Source organism: Pleurodeles waltl, chromosome 1_1 (genome assembly GCF_031143425.1).
Source record: "Pleurodeles waltl isolate 20211129_DDA chromosome 1_1, aPleWal1.hap1.20221129, whole genome shotgun sequence".
Lineage (NCBI taxonomy): Eukaryota > Metazoa > Chordata > Amphibia > Caudata > Salamandridae > Pleurodeles > Pleurodeles waltl.
Window position 1 is genome coordinate 297,206,377 of NC_090436.1, and position 27,569 is coordinate 297,233,945.

The 27,569-nt window shown below is 43.7% G+C and overlaps 1 protein-coding gene across 1 annotated transcript in view; it reads right to left on the bottom strand.

Annotated features, from left to right (window-relative positions):
- CDC20B (cell division cycle 20B) overlaps positions 1 to 27,569 on the bottom strand; it is a 221,578-nt gene that overhangs the window by 94,779 nt on the left and 99,230 nt on the right. Inside the window, exon 6 of the mRNA XM_069222003.1 lies at positions 165 to 287. Coding sequence (XP_069078104.1) covers positions 165 to 287 — 123 coding nt within the window. The remainder of the gene's footprint in view (positions 1 to 164; positions 288 to 27,569) is intronic.

Below are 27,569 nucleotides of genomic sequence, written 5' to 3' on the forward strand. Positions count from 1 at the left end.
TCTGAATGATAATCAAATAATTACTCTGATAACGTACTTTCAGGAATTTAAATTCTGAACTCAATGTACCCCGGTATGTTATCCATGCAGCATCAGATTAAAAACCCAAGTCCCCCAGAGCTACCCAACCCTTACTCCAGATATACTGAAGAATCAATTCTCACAGTAGTCATTGCGTAAACCAGTGATGTGTAGTCTCACGGCAGAGTGAAATGGTGCAAACTCTTCCCGGATACTCGTCAGTGTCTTCTGGACAACAGATTTTGTTGTGTTCTTTTCTTGGCATCCTGCATGCAAAAAACAAGACTAAAGATGAAACAAGAAGTGGTTTCCTAGATTCCTCAGAGTAGAGTCATCACTTTAGATGGTTTTCATGCAGCATGGAAAGTTCTCTATGAGTGTGAGACCTCACTTATCAGTTTTTTGTTCTTGTGCTAATTAGTATCCCATTCATTTGCCATCAAAAATGTGTAAGAGTCAGACATAGTGCAGTGAAGTCTTACAGGATCATGACCCTGTTATCAACTGGATTGAAAGAAAAAACATGAAACTTCTATCAATTTCCTCTAACTTAATTTACATGACTGTAGTTAAGAGACACATTTAACAGATTGCCACGAGCCGGGCAAAATGATCCACAATGGACAAAGTTGGAATAAAATTCCCATTCCAAGACAAATACTATTATGAAGAGTAGAAGGTCCATGCTGTGGGATGTAGCCAAGGTCACCCATTGCTTCTTTCCTCACAATGACAACAATAAAGACCAGTATAAATGATTTTCCAGTATATATTTTTGCAAACTACATGGCAGGTGACTCGGGACATCCCAACCTGTTAGTGGAATTTGAACAGTGGGAGAACTACCTAGCTGATTGACTGATTAATTAAGATGCTTTTGGACCACAATGTAAAAACATAGCTGCCGTTCACACAAGCATTATAAAATTAATATAAATTGTAAATTGTACAAAGTATAATGAAACAGAATTTATGACCTACAATAAAATACAGATGTGTTAAAAGTATTCAAACATAGCATACTTAACACGCAGAAACCCCATAAAGTTTGCTTCAAAAATATTTACAAAAATAACTCCAATAGTCTGATAGGCTACTAAGCAACCTGTAGTAATGTGCGGATCTCCCAGTTTTCCCCCCAATTAAAAAAACTGTTGCTTTTGTTGTGTGGCCTACGAGGTCACTTAACAGATAAAATATTTGCTCCGCTGGATTTTCGCATATGATGTTTGCTATGGAACTGGATGTGACCATATTGTATAATTTACAGGACAGCATAAAGTTTTCCAGGTCCTTTCTCTCTCGCCACACAGGCATTTGTCAGAATCCGAGAGGCTTCTTGTGTTCTTGGTGGCATTTAGGCCCAGGCAACCGCTCCCGCCAATGCAAACAGACTTCTTTCTCTTTGGTTTGTCAGCAGGACAAGGTATTGTTGGACATTTTGGTTTTGGATCAAACCAGCCTGCATTGCTCCTGAGGTGTAGATTTCCTAACATGTCTATTTTTTGGTTTAGGGTTATGCTAAATATTGCTTATTAACAATGGCATTTATCATTTTCTGTGACAGAAAATTCATATCCGATGTCAAACGCAAGCCGATCTCTTACCTTACTTTTCCCATTCAATTGCATTTGCTGAATTTTTGTGCATTGAAAAATGTTCTTTCCACGACTGATTGACCAGTTTTGAACCTTGTGATCACAGTATTGTTAGCCCAAACATAATAGGGGACATCGGGCAGCTGGGCTCAATGGAGGAGTAGCGAATGTCTGATTCTAATGCCACAGTCTGAAAGCTTAATAGCAATTTGAGTAGCGATTTACAAAACGTTCCCTCACAGAGGACTTCTCCATCCCCCATGGCTCTGCTCCATACGAGAGCTGGCTTCCAGCTTTTGCATGGACTTTGTTATCAATAAAATGGGACAACGGATGACTGTTTATACGCACAGTCCTCAGTATACCTTTCGGAGCCACATATGATTTGCCTATAGAATTTTGTGTATGTGTATTCCACATCGATCGGTGCAGTGCCACTCTACATAAATCTGCCCCTGTGTGTCTGACCTTCAGACATGAATCCAGGACGATGTCATACTTAATAGTGCTGATGTCTCAAGCCTGGGTGTGTTTTACTAAATATGTAGTGAGGGGCAATCCTTTTAGGTGTGAGATGGAAATAGGGATTCACTTGGGGTTCCGTAGCCTGAATAGGATTGCGGAGACAGCCGGATGGATAGACAGTGGATGTCAGGAGATGGGGGACCTTTACAAGAGGGACTTGTTAATCATGTTTGAAGAAGCCAGGAACAAATTTCACATCAGCCGGGTCAATTCTTGACATTTGCCAAATTGACTATGGCTGCACATAAATATTGGTCTGGCTTTCTGGTACGACCCCCCATATTGACATGCAACGAAAGCCATTGTGGGGTTTCAAAATGGAACCAGACATTTGTCTGTGCTTTATAAAGCATTGTTACGAGATGGGGTACATGATCCTCTGGCAATACCTTCTCAATGTGAACACGACATCAGTGACTCGATTACAGACCTGGAGGAATATTTAAGAAAAGTAGCGCTGCACACAGTGCAGCGCCACTTTTCTTGCGCCTCTAAGTGCCCCCCTAATGCCACCATGTGTGCGCTGTATTTAAAATATGCTGCACCATGGTGGTAGTTAGGGGACTAGCAGCAGAAGTTTTTATGCCAGTCTGGTGCTTTGCAGGATTAGCGTCCAAAATTATGACACTTATCCTGCAAAGCACCCAGAGGCCCATTGTAGCCAATGGAAGCCTTCTTTTAATGCCTGCTCTGAGCAGGTGTTAAAAGTGCTGAACAAACAGTGCAAAGAAATCTCTTAGATTTCTTTGCGCCATTTTTTCGCCCTCCCCCTAACGGGGGAATGCCTCCTTTGCATACATTATGCCTTGTGCAAGCATAATGTAGCATAAAGGGTTACAAAGTGGCGCAATGCATGCAGTGTGCCACTTTGTAAATATGGTGCAGCGGTTTTGGCCTCCTAACGCCACATTAGCGTAACAGAATGACGCTAATGTGGCATTCTAATGGTGCTAGGGGCTCCTGGACGTGGACAGGGTGCTGGGATATCACAAGTGAATTTCAAGCAATGCTAGTTTCCGCCTTCACTGTGATTACTTAACCTTACACATCGTTGGAAACATTTATGCAACACACTGCGAGGCTGCCCACAATGTACACATGCTGCTGCAGAATTTCTTCACATGATGTTGCGTGCGGGTGTCAGTGACAATTGGTGTGAGAGGTCTCCTGACTACAATATCATTGAGGGTTGAATGCTCTTTAAGACACTGCATACTTGTCTTAAATCCCAAACCCCAAAAGTAAAATACAATATAAAATCATGTCATTGGTGCTATTGGTGATATTTTTAACCAAGCACAGGATAAATATACACTGGATACAACCTACACACCATCCTATAGAGATGTGGTATAGGTATAAAGATGCCTGAGAGTGGCTGTTGGGGGGGGAAATACAGATTAAAACGGTACATATTGATTAGAAAGTCATTGAGGTCAGTCAGGGTTGTTGTGCAATGTAAGACAAATTCCTGGAAAATGAATGTATGCCATCTCAAGCTCAATTCCTGAGTTTTGCGTCATCTGAGTGTTGTCAAATTCATTAGGTTATTTTATTTGCTGCTGTGTGTGTGGCTGTCCTTGGTGCAGTTAAGGACCATGCCCATCACCTGTGCATTATTTTGTATTGAAATCCCTCAGATTAAATTAATGTAATGATTGATGTGCCGTGTATCAATGTTTCCAAAAATGAAAAAAAATTATGTTAAGTGAAATAAAGTGCACTTCTCCTTTACAAGTGTATTGGGCTTAATTCATGAAGACTTCTTCTAAGAGCCTGTGTGACTTCCTTCTGGAAACATTGGGGTAGGTAATGAGTATCTCACACCTTCTCCCTGAGAAAGTTTGTGAAACATGCCTATTGTCTTTGTGATCCTAACAGACGTTTGACTCCTTTCCTTATTGAGAGTGAATCCTCTGGTCCCACTTACACGAGATTTGGGAGGTGGAGTCTTCTCTGGAAGGAATGGCTAGGGCAGTACAGTCTGTTAACAGGAAAAGAAAGTAACATTTCCCGAAGCGGTTGCGCCAGTGCAGACTGTACTAATTTGCACTTGAGCATAACCTAGTTGTTGAAAATGTTTTGAAAATAGACACTACAGGCAAAAGTTATGAACTTTTGGTGCAGGACAGCAAAACAAGTCACCTTGCTGCGCTGCCCTATGTCAAATGGAAAGGACAGGAATGCACCGTAAGGGGCATTCTCCTGCACAAAAAAGAATCCTGGGAGGCTGTTTCCTCTTTCTATGTGTGCTGCAGAAATTGCTCCTCATTGCACCTCATCTGGATAGGCGTAGGATCCTCGGGTTTATCATGGTTGGCAAATCTGGGGTTGTGTCAAAATTCATTGGTGCTGTGTGGCAACACCCACTGCAATGCCCATGGATCGCTTCCTTTGCGCAGAGTAAGACAATGCAGCGATTTATGCTGCCTTGCCTTACTTCATATGTATACGGTCATTCCAAGCCACACAAAGTGGCTTTGTGTGGTCTCACAGATATGGTTGCAAGATTTGCACCGCCATTGCATCACAAAAGGTGATGCAACAGAGGTGACAGGGGCTCATGAATATGTCCCTACATAGCTTGCAGTCCATAACTATTTGTGATTGACAAATGATTCACTGTGCCCATGGACCTCTGCTTTTTCATTCGTATTTATGAGGGTTGTGAACATAATGTGAAGTTCAAATGGTTTATTTTATTAAACCAAAATAGACTTCAGTTAACTAATATGACATTGCACCTTTGAATCTAGCTATTGGAGCAGGATGTGTAGACCTATAAATTTCTAGTGCCACTTGGAAAATTAAGAAGAGCCTACTCACCGCCTGACCTGTGCTTAACTGTAACTAATGAGAGTAGTGATCCCTGTGTTCCAGAGGTGACTACTAACTACCACATTGAAAACAAGCATTTGCAATCCAATAGGCCTTGCATATTTAGAACAAGTTAATTGTCATCTTTTGACGACAGCACCCACGAGCAAAAACAAAATAAAACATGCATGGAAACTGAGAAAAGAGGACTTGGCAAAAAAAAAAAAAAATTAGCTTTAAAAAATAAGACTTTGCAATTTAGTTTGTTCTGCTGTGCACGTTTTTGCTAGTCACAAGCCTCCTGTTTGCGGGGCACTAAAAGTTAATAAAAATAACAAATAGTACCTCAATCACGTCAGGAGCAGGGACAGGCACTAATTAAGTTTAATCAATTAGTGCCTGATTCCTGCTCCACACTGGGAAATGGAAATGATGCCAAAGGGAAGAAGTTTCAATGACTGCTTACCACTATACACAGAGGAGATGCTCTTCTTCCTATGTTACCCAAGATGAACAGGGCAGAGGTTGATGGAAATCCTCGTACTCTATAGGGAGGCCTCTGTATTGGAAGCTAATTGGAGTAGATGTACCATACCTCTAATCTGCGGAGGAGTGAGGTTTCCAGCTGGCAAACCAAGCTAAGCATTCAAACTGATAGAATCAAATACCGTAGCTTCCACATCACCTTTAATTTGGAATGTTATGTGGAACCTAATATGTCTCCCTTTATAGAGTAGCTGAATAAAGGCCAAGGAGGTTGGAACAAACTACCAACTACAACCTTGAGCAGGGTAGCACTGTACAAAATGATTATGCCCCCCAAAACTCTCTATCTCCTCGAAAACATGCCACATGAGATTCCACAGTGGTTCTCTGACAGGGTACACACTGGCGTGCAGAAATTACTCTTGACTCGTAAGCATGAATTGTGTTTGACAAATGTACCTAATCAATGTATGAGAGAGGTCTGGGGATGATAGACCTGTGCCTCTATTATTTGTGGACTATTTTATAACTGTGAAAGATTGGCTCTTCTGGAATAGGGATAACTGTGCATTTCACCTCAAACTAATCTGGTATAGAGAATTGAATCTTCAGGGGCTTGTTTAAGGCTTTCCCATCTATGTGATCCTCAATCCCTTAAATAAGTTTGTTTTGGACAACTAAAGTAAGGACCTCCATTGAGAAGGATGCAATGGCAGATTGATAACAAATATGTTATTACAACATGGGACGTGGCTGCTACTCAGCCATTGTGATGGGATTTGGGAGACAGATAGTACAAGGATCTCAAATATTGGGATGTTTGGGAGGGATATCATATGAAATTGTTTGGGACCGTACAAGAATATTTTGAGCATCTCCTGCAATTAAGGCATGATCTCAAAGCTTACAGAGCAGAGACAGTCCCAATTGCTAGCTACAGTTCTCTAGAGGTGAAGACACTAACTGAATGTCTAGACAGAGGAGGTATTTCATGACTTTACTGTTTCCTAGTTTCCAACTCTTCAGATCTGTTCACTGGGTTGAGATCATGCTGGGAGGAGAACTTGAGTCCTTTAACGGAAGAGGCACTCGGCTAGTCCTTTGAGAATTGGCAATCTCGTCCAACATAGCTCATTACCTAGAGTCCACTACATCCGTGACCGACTCTTGAAAACTTATAAGACCCCACTCCCCTGAGTGAAGTAGGTACTATTCAGAGAGAGGAGATTCTTTCCACATGGTGTGAGGTTGTCATAAAATTCTAGACTACTGGTGTGCTATAAACCAAACCCTGTCCATCCTGTTGAGACAAATTATAGATCTGTTACCTAAACTGACACTAAGGATAGTGGAGCACATGGGAGGCACACAGAGATGAAGAGCTTCCTTCTAGCCAAAATAAATAGGTCCTCATTTACACAATTTTGGTGCAGGCCCACAAGAATGCTTGCAGTGCTGCCCTGCATCAAAACAAAAGGGCAGGAATGTGCTGTATCATCAAGATACAGCACATTTCTGTCCTTGTCCCCAGTCCTGGCACACAAATTGCTGCCATGCACCAACGCAGGCACCCTTGCATCATGGTGTAAGGGTGGATGCGTTGCAGGGGTGATTGTTTTTGTGCAGGAAGGCACACCTTCCTCCACAAAAACAATCCTGAGATGCATTTTCATCTTTCTATGTGTGCTAGAAAATGCAGCACACATAGAAAAAGGAAGAAACAGGGAGAAATAATGTTATTTTTCCCTGCTGTGCCACCCTTGTTCCCCCGAGGGATGCGGAGGCTTTTGACACATTCCCAGCTTTGCAAGACCCATGGAACGCCTCCCTGATGCAAAATAATGCAACACAACGACTTGCACTGCATTGCCTTACACCATATCTACAAGGCCATGAAAAGCCACGCAAAGCCACTAGCCTTGTAAATATGGCCCTGCAGCCTGGGTCGCCAGTGTGTCACAAAAATGACGCACCAGCGGTGCAGGCCACTTATGTATAAGGCTCATATATCTAAGTACTGGTGATCTGAAGCTGCTTGACCAATGAAAGATTGTTTGAGTGACATGATATGTTTTCACAAATGAAGAAACCAATCTACTGTGTTCAGGGTTGTTCATGTAAACATAGGAAAATCTGAGGACATGCTGAAACTATTTCCATAGTTATATTTATCTTTGCTAGCCCAAAGGGTTCTTGTGATTTATGTGATGGGGTGTACTCTATGCTTCATTCACTTTGCAATTTGTGTATACACTGCCACATGTTAAAAAACAATACAAATATTTTTTATAAAGAAGGCCATGGAAAATGTGGGCCTCTCCAGCTGGTACACACGTAAAAAGGGGCATGTCCTCAGGCTGCATTCGTAGATGCTGTAGGCAGCACATGGAAAACATTGCGGTTGGTTTCGTTAGAGACGTAGGTTTAAATCACTAAACAAAAATGGTATGCTCAGAATAGCAGTAACACTCCGGGCCTAATTTACAAGGCCATAGTGGCACACCACACCACTAGAGTGTCATTTCCATGCCTTTTCAGGGCCTTGTAAATATGGCCCCCTTTCACGCATTACTCTACACGAAAGATGCATTCCATGGGTGTTGCTGTGGTTGTTCCCACGCAACGCCCATGGAACCTGACAGAATCTGCCCCATTACCAGATTTACAATTCTGGAAATGCATCAGATTCCTATGCCACCTCAGGGATGGCGTTAAAGTGGCATAACAGGGAGAAATAACATTATTTCGACCTATTTATTCCCCTTTCTATAGGTGCTGCATTATACAGCACCCATAGAAAGAAAGAAATGCCATTAATGATTGTTTATGTGCCGGAAGGTGTCATTTCCTGCACATAAACAATTATCCTTGAAACGCAGGCACACTTGCACTATGGCACAAGTGCATTGGTGCTAAGCAGCATTTTGTGCGCCAGTGCAGAGGAAAGTACAGGGATGCATCGTATTTCTGTAAATACAACGCATCCCTGCACTTTCGAAATGACAGCGTGGCACAGCAAACTGGCTTGGAGTGCCATGCTGAGTCAATTCCTAGTAGATGAGGCTCTCAATATTTACCACAAAGTGGCAGTGAGACATAAATGGTTCAAAGTGTGGCAGGGCTTTCAAATCCCAGTTGAATAATTCTAGGGCGTAGTACTTAACACACAGTCTTGAACCCGATGGGATGTTATCTGTCTCATAATGTCATCTATGAACTAATGAAAAAAACATTAGTCTGTAACTTACTGGACTACGAAAAAAGACTTTTCCATTGAGTTCATAGATAAATTATTTTCAAGTGACGCCTTAACTTAAAAAAAATTTAACATCCTCTATAAAAGTCCTTCAGCAGAGCACCTGGCTCCACACACCTATAGATGCACTGGTCCACCCACCCACACGTGTATCCTGCTGCCTTCCTGATGTATCCTCCCAGTTGTGTATGCATGTATTTGAAATGCAGCGGTTCCTGTGGCTGAATGTGAACCTGTATGCCCGACAGAAAGTTTAATCCTGAAAACAGGCTGGGCGGTATGGATCTGGCATTCAGTGGTGTGACGCCTTTGCAGTCTGTCTTTACACTTTCATCTTCTGAAAATATACAATGTATACGTACTCTTTGAAGGAGCTGGGGACATGGGGAGATCATGTAAATGGCATATAGTGCAGCCCAAAGTGTGCCAGAGCGTGGAGAGAGAACTGCGCCATTTCTTTTAAAATAGGTCAGTTTTGCACTCTACAGGTGATGCAATGCAGCACACCTTGCTGTGTTGTACTGCATTACTTCTTTGCAAAAATGCCCCTTAGAGACTGATCTACCAATAAAGTAGTAAATCTGCACCCATAAAAGTACTCTTTAAATGGATGCAAATATACTACTTTTAAGGATTCAAAAACATTGGCAGCAGTAGTCTGGAAAGCTCTCCGGTCTCCAGATATACTACTGACAATCAAACACTCAAATGATGATAAGACGAATGCTTACAAATAGTCTAACCACTGCAAATCTATCTGGATAGTATTCCAAACCACTGTTTTTCACCCACTGTGCCTCTCCAAACAGAACAAGGTGGCACTTTATATACTTCACCCACCAAATTTAGAGATGTTTGCCAGCCCTATGGATACCTCAGGAATTGTTGCCATCGCAGTTCTTATCAATTTAGAAAAAAGTTTATTGGATGCCTACATCAAACATGAAGGCTGGCCATCATACTTTTCTAAAGTAAACAAACTGCCAAAGCAGGAGCTTGTTATTGAAAATTAAAAATATTAATTACACCACATCAGCTTCCTCCATTGGTGTATGGGTAATTTTTCTTCTTTTTTTACTGCCAGGTTATATATGGCGGTGACAGACAGTAAAAATAAAGCCATCTGACCTATAATTCTATCTAGGATAGATGGTCAGATGGCTGACTTCTGATGGTAATAACTCAGGCGGGACGTTGAACGAAGTTTTGCATGGACAGAGTACATTTTACTCCACTGGCCTAAAAACTGAGGTCCGCCCAACTCAAAATCTGGTCGGTGGACCTTGAGTTTGGCGTACAGGGTACTTCATCGCTGTTGCAATAGAGTAGCTGCACCAGCAAATTTTAAAGCAGTCTTACAGGCCCACATAATGCAAATCAGTACTGATCCCACTTCTCATGTAATCCGTCCATCCCAAACCTTGGTCACCTCATATTTTCACCCTGTGGCCCAATGCTTTTTAAGTTGGGAAATTCGAGAGTCACATCCCCCAAATTTCAGTATCTAAGCTACACCCCTCATTCATACTAATTAGCTATTCATTCAAAAATTCACCGATGCCCATGCATTAATCCATGCACCAGGATAAAACAATAACCCCTATACCAATTAATCCATTTACACAAACTTCAGTACACGTATCTACAGATTCCAACTATGCCTCTGCTTATCCACTTCCTGCTTTCTGCACCCATCAGTCAATCCATCTCCTCACTCATGCATCCATCCATGTATTCACTTATGTAGATATGCATTTATCCCTGGCCTCTGTGAAAGTTGCATGTGTTGATCCTGGTGCATGTATGTTTGTGCGTTATTAGGAATTCCCTGAATGCGAATCTCCAGTGTATTACTTTTGCATATGATTTCTTATTCTTAAACTATATCAGTTCTTGGATATTCCAGCCAACCTATCAAAGCATGGTATCTCTAGAACCCGCCCCTGCAACACAAGTGAAGATGAACAAATACAACTATTAAAGCTCATTCGGAAAACTGATAAACTAATGAAAGCTACTTCTGAAGAGTAGATGTCAAGATAAGGTAGCTATTCGCTTCAGTGGCTACATATTGCTCACCATAATCTAAGCAGGTGCAGGCATAGAGGTTTTGAAATTCGCATTTGATGGACAGACCCGATTAAATTATGCCCTAAAGACAGTGGTTCCCAAACTGTGTGCCACAGCACCCAGTGCGCCGCAAAAAACAACCAGAGGAGCAGCAGTCACAGTTGCTGAGAAGAGTCCATTATGAATTACATTGCCTCTGGAGTGCAGGCTCTGTGTGCTGCATCTGACGCCCGCTAGGTGGTTGTGATGTTGTTATTGTAATAGGGAAGGCGCACTTGTGACACAACAAGTGCTCGTCCCGGGGGGGGGCTGATCTAACTGTTGCTTTCTAATGGGGTGTTCCGTGACTCCCCCTGTCACCCTGGCCAGAGTTGGTAGGTAAAAAGGGAATAAAATGGGTTGTTGGCACATGAGGAAAGGAGCCCGATCCTAACATCTAGACAAACTCACTATAAATTCAATAACCGCGTGTCACGCACCGACCCCTGGCTCCAAGACTCTAAACCTCCTGATGCCTTGGTGACTAAGGACGGTGTACATGTGCATGCACATTCGCCTCAACCACACGCCGCGACCCGGATAGCTGCAACAACCAGAGAAGATGACCAACATTCCCCCGATAGAGCCTTTCATCATGTACGGTGCCCCGTCCACGTAGGCTTCAAGATGGAGGGACTGGGTAGAACGTCTAACCCTCTACTTTGACGCCTTGGAAATAGCAGACAAGACAAAACGTGCCATGATCCTTCACTTAGGATGAAAGGAGTTGCATTGCATATCCAAAACACTACTAGAGACAGCCCCCAAAACACATGAAACCCTTGTGACAGCACTGAATGGATACTTTGCACCAATGGTTAAAAAGGACAACGGACTGTTTACATTTCGACAAGCCAGACAACAAGAAACTGGATCCTTGGGCGTCTTTTATACAAGACTCAAGGAATTAGCCAGCACATGAGTGTTCGCTGATGAAGGAGATGAAATTCGGGGCCAAATAATCCTGGGATGTGTGTCCGCTAAACTCAGAGAGCGCATCCTAGAAGAACAGGGAAAACGACTAGCAGACATACTCACGCTGGGAAGAAACAAAAAGTTATCTAGAGCTCACACCTCTCACATGGAAGCAGCCTTGAGCAAACCCATAAAGACATAACCTGTCAATGCAGTTATGTCCGCGAGCCCCCGAAAGAAATGCCCAGGCAAGAGGCCAACCTAACGATGTGTGGATATTGCGCCACCACTCTACTGTTTGCCCGGTTTGAGGGAAAAGATGTGTGGCCTGTGGAAAGAACAATCACTTTGCAAAGGTGTGTCGTTCTTGCAAACGAGATGTCGCTACTCTGAATGTCAACACACTAGGCGACTTCCACAGCAACATGGACGATGGCGAGGAAGAAGCTGAGCACACAGTCCATGCTGTATTCACCATCTGGACAGAGACGCCAACACAACACTGCCTTCCCCAATGTCAGGTGCACATCAACACCCAACAAGTATTAGCCACGGTGGACAAAGGAGCATCGATCAACTTATTATCCTGAGAGATGTACAAACAACTACGATCTCCTCCAAGACTACTGGACATGCGAATCAGAGTTTTCACTTAAGGAGACCGCTGACCACTGGCCATCCAAGGAAAGTTCCACTCTCACATATCTCACAGAAAGAAGACGTGCAACTTAGTGGTCTACATCACCGAAGAAGGCAAAGGAATGCTGCTAGGATGCAAGACAGTGGAAGCCCTCACGATTGTAACCTTGGCTTTTGGGTTACATCAGGAAGGTGCGCCCCACATTGTAGAAGAATTCCCTGAAGTGTTCCAAGGATTAGGATGCTTGAAAGGGAGGGACGTGACACTGCACATAGACCAAATGGTCAAACCAGTTGCTCTGAGACACCGGAGAATTGTGTTTCACCTCAGACCACAAGTAGAACGTGAACTAGAAAAACTAGAAGTGGATGGTATCATTGAGGTGTCTGGACCCACGCCGTGGGGTTCCCCAATTGTGGTAGCCTGAAAACCAAAACAACCCGGAGAAGTCTGCATCTGTGTGGATATGAGGCTACCCAATGCGGCGATCAAGCATGAGTGCCACCTCACCCCCATGGTGGATGATTTGTTGACAGAATTAAATGGAGCATGCTGGTTCTCCAAGGTTGATCTCCAGTCAGGGTATTACCAACTGGTCCTAGCCAAGACGTCGAGGTACATCACAACGTTTTCAACCCACGTGGGGTTCCTACGATACTACAGTTTGAGCTTTAGCATATCCAGTGCCGGCAAATTTATCTAGAACACAATCCGAGAGATTCTGAGTGATCTCCCTGGGGTGATAAATGTTAGTGATGACATTCTCCTGTACGCCACGTCAATAGCCGAACACAATAGCTGTCTCAGAGGACTACTCCAGAGAACACGAGATTCAGGACTCATCCTTCACCAGGGTAAATGTGAATTCCTTACTCAGAAAATGAGCTTCTTCAGCCACATGTTTTCACCTAAAGAGATTGCCTCATACCCAGGGAAGGTTCATGCAATGAAAGGAGTCACTTACCCCACCACTGTGATAGAGATCCGCAGCTTCCAAGGAATGGTGAACTACTGTGGCAGATTCATGCCGGATCTCACCACATTGACACAACCACTAAGGGAGCTGCTGAAATCGGGCGTGGCATGGCACTGGGGTGAGGCCCAGGAGAAAGCATTCCAAGCGACCAAAGAAGCACTTTCAGCAGACACCACCTTGAAATAGGAAGGAAACCAATATCGTCATTGATGCAGGCACAGGAGAGCTCGGAGCCGTACTGATACAGTGACCCCCAGGAGGAGAATGGGCCCCAGTGGCCTTTGCTAGAAGATTCTGAATGGGCATGGAGCAGCGGTACACTTAGATAGAAAAAGAAGCCATTGCTGTCCACTGGGGGTGGCGGTATTTTCACCTGTATGTTTATGGTCGGCCATTTGTAGTCACCACTGACCATACACCACTCATTCCACTGTTTCGAGGGACCGCCTCAAAACGACCTCCAAGAATTGAGAAGTGGATGCTGCAGTCGCAAGATTATGATTTCCAAGTAGAATATCAGCTGGGCCCTACCAACCCAGCAGATTACCTGTCCAGACATCCGCGAGCTGCCACCCTAAAAGAAGAGGAGGCTGCCAAAGAAATAGAAGAATATGTCTGATATGTAGTAGACAGGTCGAGGCCCTGGCCCATTTCCATGGACCAAGTCAAGCAAGCCACCGCCAAAGATGAGTGTCTTCAACAGACACTGGAGGCCGTACAGACAAACCAGTGGCACAGATTCAAAAGCACATGGAGTCAGAAGACCGTGGACGCCCAGAGGGTAATGGAGACCCTCTTTGATGTGCTGCAAGAACTAGTGGCGGATCCCCAAGGATGCCTCCTCTGAGGTCCCCGACTTGTCATCCCCGCCAGTCTCCAAAAGTGTGGTTTCCTCTCATGGATGAACAGGTAGCGATGGTGCTGAAGTCCTGTCCATAGTGCCAAGCCACTGGTGCCCCATCCGACCCAGTGCCCATCATGACCGAAGTGGGACCGAGTCAACCTTGGGTTTGTGCCAGCCTTGACTTCGGCAGCCTGCCAGATGGCCGGTACACCATGGTCATCATCGACAACTATTCCAACTACCTGGAAGTTGTGATCCTCTCCATGCTAGGAGCTCAAAAGGCGATTCCCAAGCTCAAAAAGATAATGGCCACCTATTGCCTGATCAAGGAAATACACACCGACAACAGACTCCATTCCAGAGCCAAGAGATGGCGGAATACTTCAAGTCATAGAATGTCACCCACAGAGGCATCACCCCAAGGTGGCCCCAAAGCCAACGGAGAAGCGAACAATTTATGAGGACACCGAATAAGGTAGTTCGAATTCCCCACGCCAACTGTCAACCATACGACTGGGCCATCTACTCGTCCTTGTGTGAATACCGCCAAACCCCTCATTCTACCACCGAGGAAGCCCCAGCTCCAAGACTCCATCCCACATCACCTGGAGTGGGTCCCGGCTCCCCTCAATGACTCAAGAGTATTCGCAAGAAGCCACCAGTCGAATGCTTGGGCGAGCTGACGCTGCAGAGCGCGGCCGTCGAATCTCCGTGTAGGTGATCAGGTGCTCCTCAAATCCTGAGACTCAACACCTTTCTAAGTGTTCATGGGCTCCATCCCACAGGATCAGCAACAGGTTCAAACAATAAAAAAGGAGTGCAGTACTGGACTTACTGGAGGGGAAAGAGAACACTTTGTATAAAGTTTACTGCACGTAGCTATGATGTATGAGCAACGTTCTTTTCAGGTAAAGTAAATATCCTAAATTCCACCCTGTGTGCCAGTTAACCACTGCTGTTGTTGGAAGTGACCAGGGCGACTTCTTGGCTAAACTTTTACATGTTAGAGCTTACAGGGTTCTTCCCTGTATAGACTCCTTCAGGCCCTGCGGCCAGGGCCGTGTGAGGCGGTGGTTGTAGTAACATACAATAATCATAAATTACTTTACATTGAAAAAACATAGAAATTCACTAAAAAAAACAAAAGTTACATAGACATTATAATAAGGTTGACCTTATACCCACACAAAACCATAGCAATTCAGGAGTTATAGTCACAGTTATAGTTATACCCATCTGAAGAAACTATGACTTGTGCTGTTCAGTAACTTTAGGCCACAAGTTTTAGTTTCTTAACATAAGTATAACTATAAGTATAACTATAACTGCTGAATTTCTATGGTTTTGTGTGGGTAAAACATCAACCTAACTATAATGTCCCTAAAACTTTTGTTATTTTCCTGGTCTCGCCAGCCGGAATCGGTGCACGGCTCCGGGTGCAGGACCCCTAATTATATAACACACGTTAAAAATGATGAAACGCCAGCACCCCAGACAGCTCCAATTGTGCTTTTAATGGCTCACATCAATGGCAATGCGTTTCAACCATTGTGGTCTTCTTCCTAGACAAATTCTTTTACAGAGGCCCCATCCCCCACAGAAAATATATGTTTGGTTTACTATATATTAAAGAAATATAACTAACAAAGAAATACTGCACTAATCCATCATATTTTTCTTCCTACCAAAACGTTTTAAAATTGAAATATAAATAAATGGATGCTCCTCCAGTTACAATTCCTGAAAATATATCACACCATATCATCTTCTAATTAGCCTATAAATGTCGTGACCTTCCTTCTATTTTCATATAGGTCTCATCCTAAATTATAAAAGGTTAGTACTCATCATATTCTGTAATCAATCAGATATGACATTTAGAGTTAATACATCCATTTATACCATAATATCCATTTCTATAATTATAACATTACATCATTAAAACAAATTCGTATTTTTGGAACTAAACAAGAACATGTCATTGTGATTATCCTTGGGGGTGTGCCTGAACTACTATGATGTAAGCTATCTATGATCACGTGATTTCAAGAACCCTAATATCTGATAACCCAAAATTACTGGTAAATTTCAGCAAATTAACCCACATGAACAGAAAGTTCCTCATCCTGGTTCAAACACCCCAGGTATCTGCTGTTTAAACAAATTATATAGTCCGATGCCATCCTCCTAAGGATGCGTTCCCTGTTGCCTCCCCTCGGGTTTAACAATACCCTGTCAATGCCAAAAAACAACATTTTATCAATTTTCCCTCCATGTGCTACCAGATAATTTACATCATTATTTTTAATTTTTCGCCAATGTTCCAAAATTTGCTTTTTCAATGGAAAAATTGTGCTTCCCACATAATGGAGCCCACATGGGCAACAAATAACGTGTATTGCAAACTCAGAATTGCAATAAAAAAAATGTTTTGATCTTAACTTCTTTTCCCGTGGGTAATGTATAGGTTTTACAATTTACACTATTTTTGCAAGCCCTGTTGGCTATCTAAAAAGGTCTCTCTTTTCTTGTTCAAATAATTGTGTACCAACATATCCTGTAGAGAACTACTCTTCCTATATGTTACTTTCGGGTAGAGGCTGACAATTCTGCCAATGATGCTATCTGTTCTTATTAGATACCAGTATTGTTTCAAAATTTTCACCAGTTGATCCGAGTAGGCATTGTATGTAGTGATACATCTCAAAGTTTTTCCATTTGCATTTCTGCTTTTAGGAACTAGTAAAGTCTCTCTTTTCACCTTTGCTACCTTCTGACAGGCATCCTGAATAACTTTTGTTGAGTATCCCCTAAACTTAAATCTCCCTATCATATTCTTCTGCTCCGCTGAAAATTCTAGGACGAGCTACAATTTCTTTTAGCTCTAAGTAATTCCCCATAAGTGATACTCCACTTTAGTTTCGGAGGATGATGACTATGGGCATGTAAAATCCTATCCCCTGCCGTACTTTCCTTGAAGAGGCTGGTCTGCCCCTCCCACTGTGACCACTACATCCAAAGATTCCATACTTTGACAATTTGTTTTATGTGTAAACCTCAAATTAAATTTGTTGTTGGAAATCGAATCCAAAAAGCTATGTAATGTTGTCTCCGGACCATCCCATATTGCATTTATATATATATTAGATTTATGTTGTTAGATATATATTGTTGTTATTTAATCATTGATTATTGTACATGTTTTAAATTAAAAAATGGATGATGCCTATTTGAGCGCAGGGGGTATTTTGCTCATTATTCTGGAGAGCCCACTTGGGCAATATTTGTTTTATGCATACAAAATTGTGTACGGATAGTCTTTATTATTTTACTGTGCCAGTATTTAGACAAACAAGTTGCCTTTAGTCCCATCTTAGCATATTATAGAAAAACAATGTTATAAGACAGCCGTCACATTTAGCTCTTTTTCTATGTTTAATCCTGTATTATTTTCAGCGTTTTTTCTGAATACTATTGCAACAAAAAAATTCTGACTATTATACTTTTATGATCTTTGTGGGGCAAGATATGATTGTTGACAAGTGTAACACACCAACAGGTTAAATTGGGTGTGAAACAGTTTACAGGTGACAGACTGTGTCATATACTGATGATCGAATACATGGATATAACCTGTATGATCGTTTTTCATATATAAAGATATGTTTATGACATATTAATTACCTCCAAAGGTCTTGAATACATGATGTATTTACATGTAGATTCTTTGCAAATGTAGCTATATCTCTAAAGTGCAATGTTTCAAGATGGCAGATGGTTTGCAATTAATTATTTTGGCCCTTTGTTTGTTTTCACTATTATGTTAAATACTTTAGTGAATATGGCTCCAGTTATTGTGACTAGGTTCTGGGAAGAACCAAAGCGCGTTAATGCATTGAGCCTCAAAACATAGGTTTTCTGTACATTTGTGCTGTGATTGCCTACATCTTCATTGAAGGAGTGAAGTGGTTTGTGGTGCAGCAAGTGCGTGGGCCATCAAGCTGTTGGAGGCACCCGCCAGCGGCGTTCTGGTGCACGCAGACATGGTCAATTCGGGAAGATATATATATATATATATATATATATTACCTTGTGGTGGTTGCCACAAGGTAGTAATAATAATATTGACCTAGTTTCTATAGAAAAATCATTTTTTAGTTGCCTATATCTTTGGCACTGGTTGATGAATCTTCACAAAATGTTTCACAGAAATTTGACACCTAAGGTACCTATAACTCGCACCCTCACCATGCACCGCTAATTACCCTAGATATTACAGCACTCATGACAACTTTTTTAACATTAATAAAATCAATTAAATTAATGAAACATTAGAAGTCAAATTATTGAAGAACAAATTGTGCATGGGTGTGCACGAGTTATGGTTACCTTAGGCTGCGAGTTATAGTGACTTGAAATAACTCTAACTATAACTGCTGAATTTCTCTGGTTTTGTGCAAGTAAATTCAGAACATATCTATAACGTTCCTGTAACCTTTGGTTTTTTAAATGAATTTTTAACGTTTTTTAGGTTTCCCCAGCCAAGCGCTTGTGCTGTGCTTGTGAAATCTATTGTATTTAATATAAATCTTAAAAGGGGCTTACCGCATGCCCTACTTGCTTTCATTGGTTCCTGTGCTTGCTGCTTACTTTCCCGCAATTTCTATTGGCTGTCACACCATTTTCTTCCTTTTACAATGGTTGTTCCTCGTGCGCCGTTATCAGCATCTCGAGGCCCAAGTACTGTGTTCATCCGCTTTGGTTTCGTCACTCACCAATCTCCCTGGGGCCTAAGAAAGCATCCACTTTAGTGCTCCCTTTGTTGTGAGACCAGTGCTTGTTTTATGCTGGCGCCACTACAGGCATTTATGGCAGGGTTAGCAGTTCTACTCTTTTGCCCAGTAGATAAAACCTCAGTTCAAAAATGTATGCTGCTGTCCTCAGTCGCCCACAGAAAGCTTACTCGTACAAGGAGTGGCCAAAAACGCATGATATGTAAGGAAGCCCACTGTAAGACATCTTCGAATGACATGATTAGCAGAAAACAAGTGATAACTATTCAGCTGTTTAAAAACACCAATTTGTCAAGAATTCACGTTCCATATTTCAAAAGTTAATATCTGGAAGAGTCTTAGAAATTGATACTGTTTGAAAAGGTTTGAGGAGGCAAACACTCAATTAGTCGTTTTTCTCGGGAAGGACTTACTTAACTGATAGACGGAGCTACCATTCAAATATGGCCACTAGGTTTGCACAGTCATGAATCTAGGTTTCACTGCACAGTGGTTTGCAGTAAATGGTCCATCAAAGGAAGAGGTGACACGAACCATGCAGAACGTGACTTTTGTTTCTTAAGAAAACTTCTTCTTTTGCAGCTATGAGACACCTCCAGGCAGTTCGAGGATAGCAGGGTAGGCCAGTGGCATCAGCGGAAATGGGTCCGGGGCTGTGAGGCTGCAAACATTGAAAGTACTCCTTTCGAAAGCACACGCGAGGGTCATGACTATACTGGTTGTTTACCGAGTGGAGATGGTCGACAGCCACCCTGCCGGGCTTTTTAGCAGCATGGATATGGTGAGTTCTGGCCCTTACTCAGTCTTGCCACTGTCTGTTGTCCCTCCTTTAACTTTCCACTTACAAAGAATACTGATGCACGTCCCCTACCAAAAGCCTTCTCCCACTTGATTAGCAGTCCTTTGCTAATGGCAGAAATAGCTATTGAGGAAATGCGTGGAACTGAATAAAATATTTTTTATGAGATTTGATAAAACACCTCATCATGATCATCTTGTATGTTGCTCTCTGACCACATTTTTCTTCTTTTTACATGAGACTTCCATACAAAAGACTCAGCCGGAACCACTGCTTATCTATACAAAGTGCAATGTACCCTGGCACTGCAGAGATACGGAACACTACTATCCTTCAATAAAAAGCCACTCAGTACTGAAATACAGAGGAAGCTACAGCCTGACACTGGTTCTTTAGGGAGACAGAGCAAGTTCATATATTTCCTTATGCCATTTTTCCCGCTCCCCTAGCGGGGGAACGCCCCCTTTGCATACATTATGCCTGGAGCAGGCATAATGTAGCACAAATGGTTACAGAGTGGGGCAATGCATTGCGCCACTCTGTGAATATGGCGCGGGGATTTTGGCCTCGTTGGGCAACATTAACGTAAAAAATAATGATGTTAATGTGGCACAAGGAGGCGCTAGGGCATTATAAATATGCCCCTTGGTGTTTACTTTTCTTTTTTTCAACTTTAGAGTGAGAGGATTTATGTGATAATCTTGCTAGATAATGGGGGTAAAGGAAGGATTTTTTTTTTCTAGCACACAACATTTAAGTAAATTGTGAAAGTAATTCACTTATATCAGAATTAGCAAAGCACAAATGAAGCACATTTTTGTAAAATTGGGAAACAAATACTTTAATATGATCCAAACAAATCAATACACTAGGTGATGCCGTTTCCACACCTTATAAATTGTGAGCTGTATAGTTTTATTAGGAAAACTGTATGTCTGTGCAAATGTAATGGTAATTTCAATTGAAAATGTGCTGCCTTTAATGTCAGTGTCCTACCACACCATGCATACTCCACTCTACCCTACTCCACTCTAATCTGCACCACTCCATGCCACTGCAGTCTACTCTGCACCACTCCACTTTACACCATGCCACTGCACTCTACTCCACTCTGCACCACTCCACTCTACGCCAAATTACCATACAACACTTCACTCTGTGCCTCTCTACTCTGCAACACTCTACATTACGCTAGTGTACTCTACTCTACACCCTCCAGTCTAGGCCACTCCACTGTACTCTGCCCAGATCCACCCTATGCCACTCTGTACTCTACGCCTCTGTACTCCATGCCAATACTCTCTACGCCTATGGACTCTACTCTGTAAAACTCCACTCTATGCCCCTGCTTTCTAAACCACTTCTCTGTATTCCACACTAATCTACCCTGCACCACTGCAATCTATGCCACTACACTCTTCTCCACTTAATGTCATTACTCTATGCCACAGTACTCGACCCTGTACCACTCCACTCAATGGATGTATGATGGAACAACGCATGCATATATCACGCATGCCTTTACAACGCGGTCTCTACAACGACTGCGTCTTTACCATGCATGCCTTTACCACGTATGCATTTACAATGAAACTTGTTGTAAAAGCATGTTTGGTAACGGAACATGCATGGTAAATTCTATCCCCCACACCCTACACCTGACACCATACTCCACCTGCCCAAGCACTTAAAACTGCCCCTTCCACCCCCTGCCCTGAGCCCTAACCCCCGCCCTACCATGCCCTGTCCTAAAACCTACCCTGTCCTGTCCACCCTAAACCTTAAAACATATCCTGCCCTGTCCTAGAAAAATCCCTGACCCCCTACTCCCATCCTAAACCCTAAAAGCTACCCTGCCCTGTCCTAAAACTTACCCCACCCTGTCCTAAATACTACCCCGACCACCGCCCTAAACCATAAAACCTACCTGCCCTAAAATCTACCCCTCCCTGTCCTAAAAACGACCCCGACCCGCCCTGAAACCTAAAACCTACCCCACCATGTCCTTAAAACTACCCCAACCCCTGCCCTTAAAGCTACCCTGCCCTATCCTAAAAACTACCCGACCCCAACCCCCACCCTAAACCCTACTGTGTCCTAAAACCTATCCTACCCTGTCCTAAAAACTACTCTGATCCCCCACCCTAAAACCTCCCCAGTCCTAAAAATTACCCCACCCTGTCCTAAAAACTACCCTGACTGTCCACCCGACCCTGAACCCTAAAACCTATCCCGTCCTGTCCTAAAAACTACCTTGGCCCCCTGCCTTCACCCTAAACGCTACCCCACCATGTCCTAAAAGCTACTCCACCCTGTCCTAAAAACTACCTTGACCCCCCACCCTAAAACCTACTCTGCCCTGTCCTAAAAAGTACCCCACCCTAAATGCTAAAAGCTACCCTGCTCTATACTAAAACCTACCCCACCCTGTCCTAAAACCTACCTTGCTCTGTCCTAAAAATTACCCAGAGCCCCTGCCCTAAACCCTAAAACCTACCCTGCCCTTTCCTAAAACTATCCCTCCCCCACCCTAAACCCTAAAAACTACCCTGCACTGTCATAAAAACTGCCCTGCCCCCCACCCTAAAACCTACCCTGTCCTAAAAACTACCCCATCCTGCCCTAAAAACTACCCCGATCCCCGCCCTAAACCTAAAACATACCCCACCCTGTCCTAAAAACTACCCAACCCCCCACTCTAAACTCTAAGGGGCATATTTATACTCTGTTTGCGCTGGAATTGCGTGGTTTTTTTTGACGCAATTCTGACGCAAAACTAACTCCATATTTATACTTTGGCGTTAGACGCATCTAGCGCCAAAGTCCATGGAGTTTGCGTCATTTTTTAGCGTGGACACCTACTTTGCGTTAATGACATGCAAGGTAGGCGTTCCCGTCTAAAAAATTTACTCTGAGGCATGTGCGCCGTATTTACACTCCCGGGCAAAATTCACGCCCGGGAGTGGGCGGGTCCAAAAAAATGACGTCCGGCCGATTTTGCGCCGTTTTTTAGCGCCTGGTCAGGGCAGGCGTTAAGGGACCTGTGGGCTCGGAAGGAGCCCAGAGGTGCCCTCCCAAGCCCCCAGGGACACCCCCTGCCACCCTTGCCCACACCAGGAGGACACCCAAGGCTGGAGGGACCCATCCTAGGGACATTTAGGTAAGTTCAGGTAAGTTTTTTTTTTTTTTTTTGTGGCATAGGGGGGCCTGATTTGTGCCCCCCTACATGCCACTATGCCCAATGACCATGCCCAGGGGACAGAAGTCCCCTGGGCATGGCCATTGGGCAAGGGGGCATGACTCCTGTCTTTGCTAAGACAGGAGTCATTTCAATGGGGGTTGGGAGTCGAAAAAAATGGCGCAAATCGGGTTGAGGCGAAAAATTTGCCTCAGCCTGACTTGCCCCATTTTTTGGCGCCCAAGCTCCATATCCCCCTACGCCGGCGCTGCCTGGTGTACGTCGTTTTTTTTCACGCACACCAGGCAGCGCCGGCGGCTAACGCCGCTTAACGTCATTGAATAAATACGGCGCCCGCATGGTGCTTCAGAATGGCGTTAGCCGGCGCTAATTATTTTGACGCAAAACTGCGTTAGCGCAGTTTTGCGTCAAAAAGTATAAATATGGCCCTAAAAGTGACCCTGCCCTGTCCTAAAACCTACCCCACTCTGTCCTAAAACCTACCCCGACTCCCTGCCCTGAACCCTAAAAGCTACCCTGCCCTGTCCTAAAACCTACCCTGCCTTATCCCAAAAAATAACCCGACACTCCCCCCTCAACCCTAAAATCTACTATGTCCTAAAAACTACCCCACCCTGTCATAAAAACTACCCGACCCCCTGCCCTAAACCCCAAAACTACCCTGTCCCAAAACCTACCCCGCCCTGTCCTAAAAATTACCCTGAGCCCCCACCTTAAACCCTAAAACTGACCCTGCCCTGTACTAAAACTACTTCTTCCCCACCCTAAACCCTAAAAGCTACCCTGCACTGTCATAAAAACTATCCTGCCCCCCCACCCTAAAACCTAAAACCTACCCTGTCCTAAAAACTACCCCACCATGTCCTAAAACCTACCCGACCCCTGCCCTGAACCCTAAAACCTACCCTGCCCTGTCCTAAACCTACCCTGCCTTGGCCTGAAAACCACCCCAACACTACGCCCTCAACCCTAAAACCTACCCTGTCCTAAAAACTACCCCACCCTATCATAAAAACTGCCCAACCCTGCACCCTAAACTCCAAAATCTACCCTGTCCTAAAACCTACCTCGTCCTGTCCTAAAAATTACCCCGAATCCCCGCCCTAAAACCTAACACCTGCCCTGCCCTGTCCTAAAACTACCCCTCTCCCACCCTAAACCCTAAAAACTACCCTGCCCTGTCCTAAAAACTACCCTGCCCCCCACCCTAAACCCTAACACCTACCCTGTCCTAAAAACTACCACACCCTCTCCTAAAAACTACCGAGATCCCCCGCCCTAAATCCTAAAACCTACCCTGCCCTAAAAACTACCCTGCCTCCCTCCCCCATTCTAAAACCTAAAAGCTACTTTGCTCTGTCCTAAAACCTACCTTGCCCGGTCCTAAAAACTACCCCAAGCCCCCACCCTACACCCTAAAACTCACCCTGCCCTAAAACCTACCCCGCCCTGTCCTAAAAACTACCCCGGTCCCCCTGCCTTCGCCCTAAAAGCTACCCTGGCCTGTCCTAAAAACTACCCCTACCCACACCTAAACCCTACCCTGTCCTAAAATCTACCCCATCCTGTCCTAAAATCTACCCGGCCCTGCCCTAAACCCTCAAACCTACCCTGCCCCATTCTAAAAGTACACCTCCCCGCCCTAACCCCGAAAAGCTACCCTGCCCTGTCCTAAAACCTACCCTGTCCTAAAAACTACCCCACCCTATCATAAAAACTGCCCAACCCTGCACCCTAAACTCCACCTTGTCCTAAAAACTACCCAACACCCCACCCTAACCCTTACCCTGCTCTGTCCTAAAAACTACCCCAATCCCCCACCCCAACCCTAAACCCTAAAAGCTACACTGTCCTAAAACTACCCCAACCCAGAACCCTAAGACCTTCCCCACCCTTTCCTGAAAACTACTCGACCCTCTGACCCTGTCCTAAAAGCTCCCCCAAGCCTCCCCCCAAAAAACTGGCCCCACTTACCTCCCTCTCCTCTGGTCGCTACTCCTTCATGTTCCACCCGGAATGCTCTCTCTGTTAAGGCATGCGTAGTAAACGCATATACGTGGTAATGGCAGCATGTTCAATGCATAGCGTTGCATGACCGCGTTGCTAGTGATATTCCCCCCACTCAACACCACTTCACTCTACTCTTAAACAATCTACTCTATGCCATTGCACTCTATCCCACTGAACTCTATGCCAATGGACTCTATGCCACTGCACTCTAGTCTGCACCTTTGTAATCTATGCCACTCTAATCCACTGTACTCTACTCCAATGCACTCTACACCACCCTACACTAACTACTGCCCTCTACAACACTCTACTCTGCAATGGTGCACTCTCTGCCACTGAACTCTATGCCACTCTACTCTGCACCACTGCACTCTCCGCCACTGAACTCTGTGCCACTGTATTCCACACCACTGAACTATACACCATCAATCACAATGCACTGAGTCACTTTCACCCAGCACTTGCACACTTATCAACCTTCCTTCACGCATGACTCACTCTACACAGAGAGCACTCACACCATTCTTCCTGCACTCATACACTGCTCCCAGAGCTCTTAACTTTTTATTAATCCCATATGTCAAACCTAATCCAATTACCAATGCTTGTTTTAATTCTATTTCCTAAGTATAACATCCCTGTAACCTTTGTTTTTTTCCAGTGAGTATATAATATACATATATAAATATCAGGCCTCGAGAGACAATGGTATATGAGAGAGAGAGAGAGCGAGAGAGAGAAAAGGAGAGCGAGAGAGTTAGAGAGAGAGAGAGAGAGAGAGAGAGATCACTCTTGGCTATGAATTCTCTGTACTCAAGATATTTCAGGAAGGTGTGTGCCTTTCATAGAAAGAGTGTGGTTTTACCGTGTCTATTTTGAAGTCATGTTTTTAAGTCTGAGATACTTATCAGCCGACTGTGGCACACCACAGGAAAACGCGCGTCACTCCTATGATGTGGCCGTAGGCTTCAACCCCTCCGTTGATGTCAGTGATGCTGCTGCAATAAGTTTGACGAAGAAAATGCAGCACTAGGGAAACATATACGTGGAACAACACGTTGTATTGTGGTTGCTGTTAACATGATTTTTAAAAAGACCCCAGAAAACAAAAGAAAAATTAACACAGTTTCAAACCATGTACTGTAGTGTTGTTTGAAACCAGCTACCCGTTTTTTCTCAATCTAGACAACTGTATTTCCAAAAATGATCTCTAAAGATAAAACAAATATTGCATGACCTACTATAAATATTTAGCTTCCACAAGATTAGTGTTAAATGATATGTGTTATACCCTACGACGTTATTATTATGGTATTATAGTTATTTATTATTTCCTATCTTACCTTTCTTGTTTGCATTTTTATTGTCTTCTAAAGGAAGGAGATTTGTTATAATCTGCTATGCATGGGATACATTCTGTTCACACCTCCATTGTGTTCTGCTCTGCTCAGCCAGGTGTGATGTCATGTAATGTTGAGTGACTGGAGGAGTGTGACTGGTAGAGTGGGCTGAGCAGAGGGGAAGCTGCTCTCGGTGGGGTTTCCTTATAAAGAATCTAACAACTTATCCTGTAACATTGTAAATAAATCTACAACTTCTATCCTACATGAACTGGCAACCTGACTCATTCTTGCCAAGAAGGAATCTTTAATTACAACAGTTATTTTTTCTAAGTCATGGTGGTTGTGAAGGATGACACACTAAGTTTAGCCATTGCACCTGCTTAAGGCGATTACTTTGATTCAGAAATGAGTCCACACAGTGAATTGAATCCTCTCTCCTAGTACATTTTCCACAGTAGTGCTTAGATGGTAAAGCATTCATTCACTGTATTAGAGCCTTCATGCAAATAGTTTTCACCATCTTCCATGGTAAGTGCAGCATTGGAAGTCTCTCTTCCCTCTCTCCCTTCGTACTGCTTTGTGTTGTTGCTCCCAAGAGGGACAGTGCAGAGGCGGCCGTATAAGTGGTGTCACCTAGCATCGGCCACTGCCACAGTTCACGTATGATCCCATTTTGTAGACTCAAGCTTTGGTACATATCATTTGGCACCACTGCAGAGCCTCCCTGAGGCTTTTTATCCATTTGGGACATACAAGCATTAGCACATGCAAGCACTGAACACTGGGCACCAGGCACTGTGGCAAATGCCCCTGTATGATGGTCATCTTTAGCGAAGTCAAAAGAGGCACAAGCAGTAGTCGGCACCAGTCACCAAGCCATGTATCATCATGAGGTAGATCCCTCCTGATTGGCCAGCAATGGTGTGATAGTGCTCCCAATGGTGGAATGCTACTTCAACAGTGTCACAATGAAGGTCTCTGCAGTGGGGTAAGATAACGATTGTCAACATACAGGTACAATCTTCTATATATTCCCTAATGGTCCCCTTTTTGGGTACCGCTTTCTGTCTCTGGACACTGTTGCTTCTCTCTGGACCTTGTGCGTTTCCCACACCCAATCATGCTTGAAAGGATAAGGCCATATCATCTAATTTTTACATTGCACTCCTCTAGACCCCTCTAGACTCTCCTCAGACCCTGTGTTGTCCCCTATGAAACTTGCACTGTCCTTTTGACTT